Raw genomic sequence first — 14097 nt, 5'->3', positions numbered from 1 at the left:
ACCAGGTCTAGCAAGGCCCTTAAGATGCTTACAGAGCCCAAATTCAGCTTTCTGTGTCTTTCTTTCTTTCTTTTGAAATTTTAGAAAATTAATACCCTATTTCCTCCATCCAATGTGATAGTCCAAGCATTCAGTAATCAAGGCAGAAAAATACAAAATACATTATTCACATGAACCAGAGAGTCCGATATGCTATAGGCAGAGTGTTATGAAATTGAGTGTTACCAATGTGCATAATAAATTGATACTAATCCATAGCGAATGTATCATGTTCCCTACTTCCTTTTGTTAAAGGAACAAAAGGAAGTTGTTTGTTAATTTTTAATTTTTAATAACTTGTTTGTTAATTTTTCTGAAAAGGCCATCTTCCAACCCCTCCCCCCCCCCCCCCGAGTCCATCAGGCATCCAATGAAACTCCTCTTGGGTCCTTCCAAAATTTAGCAATGTCCAGTCTGGCTGCAGCCAACAACAAAAAATCCAGCCAATGGCTTAAAGGAACAGTTTTTGTTGTTTCCCAGAAATAGTCCTAAAAGTGCCATCTCTGGTGTTCTCTCCAACTGCTGTCCAAGTATCTTATCAATTTTACCAAAGACTTCAGTCCAAAACTTTGCCCCTTTTACACAGGACCACCACATATGCTGGGTGGAACCTGGTTCCTTACATTCTCTGCAGCACAATCTTGATAATTCCTGGTGAGTGTGTGCTAACTGAACAGGGCTCATATACCATTTCTGAAAAACCTTCAAAGCTTGTTCCCTCATATTAATAGATACTGATTTGAATGGGAATTTTTCCAGCACTGAGTTCCATAATGCATCCTCTATTTCTGTTTTCCAGTCCAGTTCCCATATCTGTTTTAAATTGTTGAGTGAACCCATGTCTAAATCGATTAGCAGTAAGTACGTGACACCAGGCCTTTCTCCCCCTTGCCTAAAAATTTAAATATATTTTTAAAATATATTTTAAAAAATTAAATATATTCAAATGGTGTTAAATTTCTCCTGTTCTTCAATATCCTCTCTCCTAATAAACATGCATACTCAATACCATGCTAACCATGTTATTCCAACTTCCTTCAGGTGAGTCCTCAAAAACTTTCTTTCTGACTCAAAAAGACTTGCCCTCTCAATCCCTATCCTTCTTGGCTGGTCATCCAGGAAGAAGATGCAGTTAGATTACAACTACAATATATTATTAATACATATCTCAGGCTGTAGCCTAGGCAACAGGGAATAACCATGTAGGGAGGGAGGGCGCTGTGTCCAACTACCACCAACCAATGAATTGTAGGGGGAGGTACAGAGGAGATCTGGGGGGGATGTGCATCTCAACGGAAGAACAGGAATACACTGGTGCGCACGAGAGGAGAGGTGTAAGGATGAATGAAACGTAAAAGCACAAAGGTGTAGTTAATCAGGCTTTCCTGCGCTATGGAAACGAGGGTGGATAATTTGAGGGTAAACCAGGGCAAACATTGGTCCTCTTGTGAGGATGGGGGTGGGGGAGGACCTGGAGGTTTGTCCCTCTCACATCATCTTCAGATCAAACACTCCCTTTGAGACACCTCTTTTGTCAATCACTCTTTTAACCTCAGCCTTTCAGAACTTGATGTTAGCAGGGGGGCTGGATGGCATAAACTAGGGATAGCATTCTCCATTTGACTAATTTTGGTATTCTGTCCGTCTCCTGCAAGTTGGGAGCGCAGGAACTCAATATTACTTGCTCTAACAGCAGTCAATGGGTTGCATATATAAAGCTTCATCCAATGAGCGTTTTATTGCACGCTCATTACTGGGCACTCATGGATTCCTCGGAGGGAGCTCACATGATGTCTTCTGCCTCTTGCACACCTTCCGCCCCTTCTGGTCTTCCTTGGGCCTCAAGAAAAAACAAAAATGATGAAATATTTTTTAAACCAAAGTTGCTGCTCTCTCCTGCAGGGTGTGTGGGAGAAGAAGCATGTTCACAAGGAGGGACTGAATGGCCCTCATGTACTTTGTTTACTTCCTCTTTGAAAACAGGAAGTAACTGAGTGTCCACAGAGAAGTGAAGGTAGGCAGCGTTAGCCAGCGTTTCTTCCAAGGTGTGATGGAGTTTAGAGTTTTTGCATACAAATCCAAAAGCCAAACTTTGCTTAAAGAGATTACAGCTCACTCAGAAGTGAGTGGGGAAGCTACTTCTGTGCTTCCTTGGAAGACATCTTGTAAGGCTTTTACAGAATTAAGATCTTTGCTTATAAGAGACCTCCCTGAAGGAGGAGGGTCCTCCAACATTTTTTGTAGGCCTGCTGTTTCTTGATGTGTACCCTGCTTTTGGACATCCCTTTGCTGAATGCTGCTCCCCTGCTAGCTAACTGAGAATAGGAACCTGGACTTACTCTGAGGTTTATCTCTGATCACCAGGCAGTGTTGGGAATATTGCAACTTTGTGTGCAAGTTACTGGAAGAAGGCAGTGTTGCAGTTCATGGGAATTCATGGGAATTTTGACCACAGCTAGCCTTAGGATCTCTATAGCCTACAGTGTGATTTCTTCTGATTTCTACCTTTTGCTCCACCCCTTCCTTCCCCCACTCTCTGACCTCCACTGTTCCTGGGAGCACATGTATTTGCTCTCTCACTCCTCTTGTTGTAATGGAACACAAAATGGACTGAACAAACTCTTTTGAAACTCTACACTTTACAGCATTGTATATGCAAGAATATTTGTGAGTAAAACTGTTTTCTTTTCTTCATTATTTTCTTTTATTGTTCTAAGATAGCCTGTGCATGTGGGACTCGTAAATGCTCATTCCATTTTGCCTTCCCCCCTCTGTTAATTGCCTTTCTAACAGGAGACATAATTATTAAATAACCCCATCAGGGAGGAGAGCAGACAGGCCCACCTGTCTGCTAATCAAATCATTATGGTGTGGAAAACATTAAAGAATTTGCATGGGTCTTCCCAGAATTAGTGCTAGAGACTTCTTTGGATCTCCTTCCGTTCATTTTCTTGTCTTCATCTGTTAATGTTTTCTCCTTCTTCATCCCAGTTAGGGTGTTTCCCTCTCTGTTCTTCCTGAGGTTCTTTTCTCTGTTGGAATTATGATGTCCTGCAACTGTGAGGACTCTCCTCACTACAGGAGATGTTAAATTTACTACCCAGTAAATTTAGTTCTGCCACAACTAAGGTTAATTTTTTTTGATGCTTGCTCTTTTGCTTGCTGACCTCGTGGTAAGTGCACTTCTCAGTTCTCCAATTCTGATCTTTTAGGGCACTGTTCTTTAACTACTGAGGTTCTGGACAGATGATCATACTTTTGTACAATAAAGGAGCAGGTGCTACTTAATCAGCATGGAGGATCTAGACATTTTCTAGATTCAGAGTACCTCTCTTTCAGGTGCATCACATTTCCTGGCACTCAAACTGTGGTATTTTACCACTGGAAATATGACTTTTGTCTTCAAGTATTGCGTCAGTTACATTTGTGACTGCTCAGTGGAATGTCATTGCACAATGTCATGGGCAGGTTTAAGGGTTCAGTCTTGAGACATCCCTCCCCACCCACCCAAGTTGTATTCTTTTAGGCCACTGATCAAATGTGATGCAGTTGCTAAGAAATCTGAAATACTCTGAAAACTAAAGGGAGTTAAGCCTTTTCGTGTCATCTGCTCCTTAAGGTAAGCAGCTAAACTATGACATTTCCTGGAAGCATTGTCCCTCTGTTTCAGAATTAATATGCTGCTTTCTTGTGCTTGCTATGAATGATTTGCTTGTTTGTGTCATTGCAGACATTATGGAACCTAAATCTGAAGGCCTTATCCAATCCTCTGTCCTATCTCAAGTCCAGTTCAGTTGCGCTGAGCTGCTTGTGACCGGGCAGTGGCATCACCTTGCAGTGACTGTGACAAAGGAAACAAAACAAATCTGTACTATTTCAGCCTATATAAATGGACACATCATTGGCTCTGCTAAGGTAATAGCTTAACACCCAGGTCTGAGATTGGCAGACTAGTATATGATTTATTGTCTTCCTTTTGGTTTTCTTTGGTCTCTTAGGCAGAAACAGGGCCGGTGCCAGACTATTTTGCACCCTAGGCAAGGTGAGTTACTTTCACCCCCTCCCCCAAAAATGCCAACTTTGACTTTTAAGAACATATGCTTCCTGGAAAAAATAAGAAGCACAAAACTTGAAACTGCTGAATTTATTTTAAAGTGCAAGAAATACGTCATGCCAATTATAGCAAACAAATTGGAAAGGAACGTCTATGGGTCTAAAATGCATTATTTAATAGGAATATCACCTCCAAATTATCCCCCTCAACTCACACACGTGCGCACACACACACTCAGCATCACTCACTCCAAACAAACACACACATGAACACATGCATTCACTCAAAGACCCCATGCACCCCATTCACTCATATATTCTCTCTCTCTCTCTCCCGGGCACATTCCAGAAGTCTGAATGTGGAGCCACCCCCACCCACCCACCCCGGCATCCTTGGCTTTGCTTCAGCTGGGCGGGCGCCATCTCGCCCACCCAGGCCCAGCTGAATCCTCGGGCCTGGGCGGCTCACAGGCAACGCACATGAGTGCTGTGCCCGGCGCCCCTCTTAGCTTGGCGCTCTAGGCGGCCACCTGAGTGGCCTCTATGGTAGCACCGGTCCTGGGCAGAAACTACACATTATGCAGATTGCCTTATTCTGGAAGGTCTGTGTTTTAATGTAAAGATAGGCAGAGAAATTGCTACTTAACATTTTACCCTCTTGATAGTTTCTCGGCTCAGAATTGCTCTCCCCAACCTTTTTTCCATTGTTGGGTGGTGGAGAGAAGATACAGGGGGAGACTATGGGGTCTCACCATCTTCTACATTGCTTTGTATTGAAATAACCCACATAAAAAAGAAGCTCAGAATTCTGTGTAATATGTAGTTTGAGCCTTAGTTTGATGGCAAACTCACAACTTTAAGTAACTTCATGAAGTGCCACCTGTCTGTATTTGTGCTCATGTAAAAGTAGCATTCCACCAGAGAGCAGGTCCAAGTAAGTAGCCCTAACAGTGTTCCACTGTATGTGGGAATATTGATAGTCTATGCAGCTCCAGAATTTGATAACAAGCTAGGGAATGATCTCTGGTGGCATATGGCTGAGGAAACGGAGTACACTTGGGCCATGCTCCAAACTGCTGATAAGCCCAGAAATGTCCAAGGTGAGTTCATGTGTGTAAATATGTGGGCGGTGAAATTGGGAGTCTAGTGCTATTCCTATGGATTTGCCTTGCCTTGGATAGCACTGAAACTCTGAGTTCTTTCTTTACGCCCATCTCACCCGAGTTGTTTTCATCTCGACTCTAGGTTGTTTTCTTGCTTTCCATTTTACTTGGAATTGTCACATTTGTTCTGCCTGCCAAGCAGTTTTCTTTCTGCTGCTAATTTTATAAAGTTTTCTGAGCTCTATGATTTGACCCTCTTGCTGCTAGTACCTTAACATACTGAGTGATTGCTCTGTTCTGTTTAAAGTCACATTCTGTTTTCCAAACTGCTATGACTACACACATTGATATTAAAGACAAGGGGATAACTCTGCCCTTTCTGCAGTGGGAGTGGGGGTGGGTGGGGATACAGCTCGGCTGTTTATCCATAGCTGCCTTGCTCTCTTCTGTATTGGGGGCTTTAATTTTCATCTTGCAGCTAATTTCAGGATATGTAAAGATTGTTACAGAGTTGTGGTTTGATGTATATATTTCCAAATATTCTTTCGTGTGTGTGTGTGTGTGTGTGTGTGTGTGTGTGTGTGCATACATGCTCCACACAGTTTAAGAAATATTTTCCTCAAGCTCTTTTGGGATAGTATGCATCCAAAAAATTAACACTTAATTTATCCCCAATCCAGTGAGAAGTTTTCCATAATTGCACACTGCAGTTTATTAAACAACTCACTGCAAAAGTTTGTTTTTTAATAGGGTATAATACATTATATATAAAATACCTGGTTTGTAAATAAACTCAGTTACTGCTGTAATATTAGACCCCCTTTTCTCCTTTAGGATTAGGAATGGTTCTAATAGGGCACATTGTTTTGCTGAAGTTCCATTAAAATTAATTGTGCAGCCCCTCATTAAAATGTTGTGACTCCAATGGAGACCCCCCCTTTTTGAATTTCACATGTGTTTAACCCTCCCCTCCCAGAGTATGGTGATCTCAATCTGAATTGTACCCTAAGGCATCACGGCATACCTCTGCTTGACGTGGAGAGTTTAATAGTGTTTAATAGAATTGTTGATATATTAAATGATATATTAAAACCCACAGAGTTTTAATATATCATTACAGAGTTGGCAAAACTGTGTTTTGGGCTTAATTATATCACTTCCTGAAATCTGGGAACTTTTTTGTTTTTAAAAAATGTGTAAAAAGCAATTTGTGCAAATTGCAACTACAATTTGCTCAAATTATGCAAATTATTATTATTATTATTATTATTATTTATTTATTTATTTATTTATTTATATAGCACCATCAATGTACATGGTGCTGTACAGAGTAAAACAGTAAATAGCAAGACCCTGCCGCATAGGCTTACAATCTAATAAAATCATAGTAAAACAATAAGGAGGGGAAGAGAATGCAAACAGGTACAGGGTAGGGTAAGCAGGCACAGGGTAGGGTAAAACTAACAGTAGAAAGTAACAGTAGAAGTTACAGTAGAAGTAACAGTCACAATTTGCACAAATTGCTTTACACACTTTTTTTAAAAAATGGAAATCCGCCAACTGGGCTTAACTGGGTGCAACTTGCAGGGAAATTGGGGCCTGACATCTAGCGGGCCAAGACAGATTAAAGCATGGTGAGCTTTGTGCCCCAGACAATCTGTGCCCCAGACAGATTGCTCCAACATCCCATATCACTTCAGTGTATGGTTGTATCAGGAGTTGCTGGGCCTCAACCAGAGATTCTTTGGTTTTGGAGAACCGTGCTATTATCATCAATGGGAATTTACAAAAATGCATACATGGCTATCATTTTTAAAGATAAAGAGATGAAACTAGGCAACATGATAGCTCTCATGGAGGGCTTTAGACATGCCAAGTTTGAATCATTTCCCTTCATCCTTTGCCTTCTAAGGAATTTCTTAAAGTTTTAGGCTAAAATTTCCCTCCATAAATGTGCAGGAGTGAATTAATGCAGAATCAGGGCGGGGTGTTGGTGTTGAGGGGATTTTAAAAAAAGAAAATTAATAAAAATCACCGGATGAAGGGATCTAATTCAAACTTGGCATGCCAAAAGCCCTACTTAAGAGCTATCATGCTGCCAAGTTCCATCTCTTTGTCTTTAAAAATGACGGAGATGTAAGCATTTTGTTAATTGCCATGGGCTAATGGAACAGCTGACTCTCAAACCTCTGATAGCTGAACTGTCAAACATTTTTAAATCCTTTAAAAGCAGAAGGGATCTGCTTCAAAGTGGCATGTCTAAAACCCTCCTTAAGAGCTATCATCGTGCTAAGTTTCATCTCTTTCTCTTTAAAAATGACAGTGTAAGCATTTTAGTTAATTGCCATAGCCTATAACGAAGCGGTTATCTGAAAATGGAACAGAGCTCTGAATGACCTTCGCTCCACACTGCGGGTATCCAATGGTTTTAAAAAGTCCCCTAACCACACTGAAAGTTCAGAGCTCTGTCGGAGCACTGTCAGACCCTTGGATTTTCTTTGCAGTGTGCACACCCCTAATCTAGGCTAACTGCTGAATCTTCTTAGACAGGTAGGGGTGTAAGAGGGCCTCCTGTTCCAGTTACGTTTTGCTTGAGTATCAAGGTCTTTATGGCTTGCTTCTTGATCTTGTTTCCTGGTTTGTTCTTCAGTCCTGACTTCTGGCTTGCTTCTCAATTCTTTCTCCTGGCTTCTTTTTTGGTCCTAACTTCTGACTTTTCCTATCACTCCTGGATCCCTGCTACTGGCTCACCTCAGACTGATGCTCATGACCCAACCTTGATAGGGTAGAGTCTCATATGATCAAATGCTCCTACTAAAATGTCCTGCATAGAAGAAATTAGATGTTTGAGGGAAGGATTCTAGCCTAGCCTTCTCCCTGACATGCTAGTTTGCTATATCTAGGTCTGAGTTTCAGACAGAGATAGCATTATACTCCACAGTTATTTTTCTCTGTTACAGATGCAGTACATTCAGCCCCTTCCTGGGTGCTTTATTTCCATGGACCGCTCTTCCTTTATTGATGTCTATGGCTATGTGGCCACCCCAGCAATTTGGAAACAGAAATCTCCCTTGACTTGGCGCCAGGGCCCTATGTACTTGTTTGAAGAAGTCATCTCCATGGAAACTCTCCAGCTTATTGTCAAGCTTGGTCCAAGATACTGTAGCAACTTCCAAGCTATAGAGCTTAGAGGTAAAGGGCACACTTTGAGCTACTCCTTTGCTGTTGTCTTAAAGGCTTCAGTCAGAAGGGAGAGAGTTCCCATTTGGCTGAGTGCTCACTGTACATATGCTATATCTTGTCTTGGAAAGCACATGCATCTCATTCCCTGCTCATAGAGTGGGCTGTTTCTCTGCTCTGAGCCAGAGCCTTACAGAAGATAAGGAAGATTGTTCTAGGGCCAGCTGTAGAAGGCCACACATTTCAGCATAACATCCAAAATGGTAGCTGACATGTTAGAACCCGTAATCTAGAAACCTGTATGGTCTTGGGACTCTGGGAAGAAACATCCATAGAGGACAGCATGTAAGGGTTTAATGTATGCAGGCTGGCTCTAATGGGTTGTGGCCAATGGTTCTTGCAGAAGTCACCATGAGTCATTTCATGAATGTTACATATGCATTAGAAGGACAGGGTATACATTCTTAAATAAATAAATAAGTCATGGAAACTATGGTGGGCCCTTGAGATTTGTGTGTGTGTGTGTGGGGAAACTTCTGATTAGAAAATGTCTGCTAGAGTAGACACAATAGAAATGGTATATGGGTGTAAACCAAAAATCCCAAATTTTACTTAAACCAATGAGGAAGTATCCAGAGTACTTGGTTATGGAAGAAATGCTTATAATACAGAGGGATGGGTGTAGTGTCCAAAGACAGTAATTTAATACTTTTGCAGTGATCATCCCCATGACTGACATATGCTGGCTATCTACTTCTAACCTGCACTAGTCTGTTATTTTCATAATCCATGACTAAAACAATGATGGCGTAGCAAAAAACACTTATTGGCATTAATTTGATGGATTAATTTGATTAATTTGAAAGGCAGTCCTTCCATCATTTAAAAAAATGGCACCCAGACTTTTTTCCTGACAATAGGCCATGTAATGTGAGGGTGTAGCTTATATGGTCATTTTTTCATGATGTATGCTAAAAGATAATGGTTTAGTAATGGCTTATTGCATCATTCATTTTTCTAAAAAGGAATGAAATTTGCATATATTTTATTTGTATACTTAAAGGCAAGTGTTGTTGCAAGCTGGGATTCCTTGAAAAGGGAATTAAGGATAGCGCAGTCTCAAACAATACCAATGAGGAAGGAAACGAGGAGACATCTAAAGAAGCCAATGAGTTTGAACATGCACCTCATGAAGAAGCTGAGGCTAAAGAGGGATGCTTACTGGAAATGGAAGGAAGGGCTTATAACCAAGGAAGTCTACAAAGTTATAGCCTAGAAATGTAGGAATGAGGCCAGGAAGACAAAGGCAGAAAATGAGCTAAGGCTAGCAAGGGAGGCAAAATCCAGCAAGAAGGGTTTCTTCAAATACGTCAGCAGAAAGAGGAAGACAACAGAGGTGGTGGGATCACTGCTTACACCAAGTGGAGAAATCGTAACAGATGACCAAGACAAAGCAGAGGAACTCCGCCCCTATTTTGCCTCTGTCTTTACATCCAAAGGAAATGATGAGTTACGTAGAATAGACTGAGAATGAACACAACAGGGGAGGGTTAAGATCAATAAGGATGTGGTACAGGAACATCTAGCCAATTAGAATGCCTTCAAGTCCCCACGGCCTGATGAAATACATCCTAGAATACTGAAGGAACTGGCTGAAGAGCTGTCACGGCCTCTGTCAATTAACTTTGAGGAGTCCTGGAGAATTGGGGAGGTTTTCAATGGTGAATATGCATTGAATTCAAAATCCTCAGGGGAGAGATGCTTCTAGAGCTGTTCTATGAGAATGTGTTTTGCTGGTTTTGCAGGTGCATCACCATAAAACAGCGTGTTTGTTGGCAGTATATCAATAGAGAATACTTTTTTCTATTCTCCCCTTTCTTTCTCAGTCTCCATATCTTTGTGTGCTTCAGTGATTACTTTCTTAGTTATAAGTTTGGGTGTGGTAGTTATAAGTGTGGGATGCTTTTTAAAGGAAAAGATGGTAACTTTACTTTAGAGTTTGTGTATGACAGCTTCTTATCTTTTATATATAAATCTCTCGTGCAACATTTTCATCAAAATGCTCACCTTTTTTGCCCAGAAGATCATGATGGGGTACAGTATCACATTGATCCACTAAATCAGAATGGGTAAGCTCTCAAAACAAATTGCATATCATCAAGACTTCGTGGTACACTAACTGCCACTCAGCAATGTAATTACTTTGAGCTTCCCAACAATGCCTTTTGAACTCTTCTGGGACCTTTGAATGGTTTGCTCCAACTTCATGTCAGGTGCTACAGCATTGAACCTCCTCTCTTTATCCTTCACAACAAAACGTCCTTCAATGAATTTTTAGTAAAGGAAGGGGTTCTCATGCTCCGGTTCCTTTACTCTCTCCAGGTACCATCTGCCATATTGTAGGTAATTGATGCAGTTAAATTTGCAAAAAAAGAGAAGTAAAAACAACATTTTCAACATGCAGATTCCAGCTATTATCATGATCAGCAACAATCAAGTTTTTGACTAGTGAAACTATCTTGAGGAAGATTTCCCAATGCCAACGCAGTTCGGATTTCTCTGCACATTCTTTAACAAAAGCTTCAAACTTGTTTCTCAGATATTCAGCCTTCCCACTTAGTGCAACAAACATTTCATGAACTTTTTTTTTTTGGTGTCTCTTAGATCAAGTACATTCTGCACTCCCCCCCCCCCCATGAATGACTTCCACAAATACTGTTTTGTCCACTTTGTACCAAAAAGCATTCCATTATAGTATTTGTACTGCTTCTGATATTATTATCATACCTTGGAAAGTCCATACATAATGAGCTCCACTCAGTACTGCCTGGATAGTTTTACTGCCAAAAATTTCTGCTTCAATAAGGGCATCGTCATCCATGCTACTTCTACTGATGTATTTTCCTACTATTGTCACATGAAACATGCCCATCATGAAGTTTTCTGGATGAGACAGAACAAATGTCTGCTACAATATGAAAAACTCTTTGTCCCAGAAAACTGGTAGGAGAGACTGGTCTTCAAGTTGGATAGAGACATTTTGAAAGTTTTTTTCAGAGCTGTATACAGTTGCATAGTCAGTAACTGGACATGGTATAACTGGCAAGAAACCAACCCTTGACAATGGAACTGTATCCTTGGAGATTATGGCATGAATTCCACACAATTTTCTTATCTTTCCACATTTTCTTATCTTTTTCTTCATTTCACAGTGAACCACTAGAAGTAGCTGACGAGTATATGAAATAATCTATACTCAAATGTAATTCCTTTTTTTAAAAAATGAATGATACGATAAGCCATTTCTAAACCTTTTTTTTCCAGCATACATTATGAAAAAATGACCATATAAGCTACACATTTACATTACATGGCCTGTTCAAAAATGGTGGAAGGACTGCCGCTTCACCAAAATTAATGCTATTGTTGATCTCCTTCACCCCCAAAAAACTACAGTTTAAAGCCAATATCATGTTTGTACATTTTGTCAAGAAAATGGGACATAATTTCAGCGCTATCTTGGAAAATGGTAGAAAGAGTACTCCAAAAATTAAAATGATATATTCTTAGAACTCCTTGACTCTGAAAACCTATAATTTGATACCAAACATAAGATAGTTACTTCTGTGGTTAATGTAAACTAGTTACCTAAAGAAAATAATAAAATAGTAAAATAGCTACTAAAATAGTAGTCAGAATGTCTACTCAAGTTATTATGTTAATCCAATACCTCAAGATCACATATCAGCAGAGAAAATCTCTGGACCTCAACATTTTTATGGGAAATGTGTGGAGACATGATTAATGTTGAATATTTGATTAGTTTCTGCTTTCAGACTTAAACAAAACATTGGAACACATATCTTTATTATTATTATTATTATTATTATTTATTTATTTAGCACCATCAATGTACATGGTGCTGTACAGATTACACAGTAAATAGCAAGACCCTGCCGCATAGGCTTACAATCTAATAAAGTTGTAGTAAACAATAAGGAGGGAAAGAGAATGCAAACAGGCACAGGGAAGTGTAAACAGGCACCGGGTAGGGTGAAGCTGACAGTATAGGGTCAGAACAAACTCAATATTTAAAAGCTATAGGGAAAAGAAAAGTTTTTAGCTGAGTTTTAAAAGCTGTGATTGAGTTTGTAGTTCTCAAGTGTTCTGGAAGAGCGTTCCAGGCGTAAGGGGCAGCAGAAGAAAAAGGACGAAGCCGGGTAAGGGAAGTAGAGGCCCTTGGGCAGGCGAGAAGCATGGCATCAGAGGAGCGGAGAGCACGAGCGGGGCGATAGTGTGAGATGAGAGAGGAGAGATAGGCAGGAGCTAGACCGTGAAAAGCTTTGAAGGTCAACAGGAGAAGTTTATATTGGATTCTGGAGTGAATTGGAAGCCAATGAAGAGATTTGCATTAAAAACTCTGGCATGCTAGAGGGCTAAAAGACTCTGACATGGGCACGTTGCTACATTTACTCAAAGGTATATCACAAAAGAAACAGCAAAAGTTGTCCAAATAGTGATGAAGGGCCAGTCCAATATTATGCCTCGTAATGTGAAGTTCTAGCCTTTATTGGGCTTATACTAACACTGACAAATGCGGCCTGTGAAGATGAACAACCTTTAACATTATCCAGTTTACAATTGTTTGTCATCCACATACATGCATACCTGGGGACAGCTGGGACTCTTTGCATAGAGAAAAGAAGTGTATTTTATGACCGTGTCTCTGTCTGAAAGAGCATTGCCTCACTCTTTTGGGATGGGGAAGGATGGAGTATTTACTATTAATAAGCATCTTTCCTTCCTGAATAAAGTAATACCTTTCTGTTGATTTCATTGGAATTAGAGGGAGATTGTTCCAGTAGAGATACTTTTGCTCATCCTAATGTTTATCTTCTTGCCTCTGTGGAATGTTCACATTGAACGTATACTTCTTCTTTATGTCGTTCTTCTTTTAGGAGCAGGATCTTTTAGCAGTGCACAGGTGGTAACTTTGATATCACAAGAGAAGATTTCATTTGGAATCAGTGTCATGAACTCATCCTATACCACAGTCAAAGATATAAAAGACTGCTATGGTGAGGTGGATGGCCGCCTAATGGCTAAAGAGGTAGGGATCTTTGCTCCTTTTCTGCACAGAAAAATTAGAGATGTTCTACAGTTTCACAGAGTGGAGCAGGTAGTGAGTGACCAGCCATAGAAATGGCCTCTGCATTTAGAGTCAACTCCACAGTAGATGGAGTGGACTCCATGGTCTAACGCCTCCAAGCAAAACATAATTCTTCTTCTAAAGATATGACCAAATTGTGTAATAACGCAGACTTCTTCTTCTTGGTCTCTGTGAATCGTACATATGAGCTCTGTGAGTGTGCAGAGCTTTGATTGGGGAAACTTCTGTACCTGGGGAATTTTTGGTGGGAACCGTCCCACTGTGCATGCTTTGCATGCTTTAGCAAATTCCCACCAATTCCCTCAGTCCTCCATCAGCCATCATTGTGGCAGCACTCAACTGAGGGACTTCTTAGTCATTCTGACTTTCTGAGGATAATTTATATCCGATTCTTTTTCTCTTCTTGTTTTTTCTCTCTTTTCATTTTGCACTTTATTTTTCTTGCAGTTTTTTTATCCTTTTTGTCACAGGATGCCTTCAGGCACATGGCTGTTAAGGCCCCATTTAGGAACTGTGCTCATCATGGGAGTAAGCTTCCATTTGCGTTGTCTG

The 14097-nt window shown here is 40.5% G+C and overlaps 1 protein-coding gene across 1 annotated transcript in view; it reads left to right on the top strand.

The window, feature by feature from the left end:
* The window catches only part of WDFY4 (WDFY family member 4), a 213579-nt gene that overhangs the window by 73258 nt on the left and 126224 nt on the right, over positions 1–14097 (top strand). The window contains exons 15-17 of the mRNA XM_063127391.1: positions 3770–3954; positions 8156–8387; positions 13340–13485. Of these exons, the coding sequence (XP_062983461.1) occupies positions 3770–3954; positions 8156–8387; positions 13340–13485 (563 nt within the window). The remainder of the gene's footprint in view (positions 1–3769; positions 3955–8155; positions 8388–13339; positions 13486–14097) is intronic.

The sequence above is a fragment of the Elgaria multicarinata genome, chromosome 5, assembly GCF_023053635.1.
Source record: "Elgaria multicarinata webbii isolate HBS135686 ecotype San Diego chromosome 5, rElgMul1.1.pri, whole genome shotgun sequence".
NCBI lineage: Eukaryota > Metazoa > Chordata > Lepidosauria > Squamata > Anguidae > Elgaria > Elgaria multicarinata.
The sequence above is the reverse complement of the archived record's forward strand: the minus strand, read 5'-3'. Positions and strand labels throughout refer to the sequence as shown.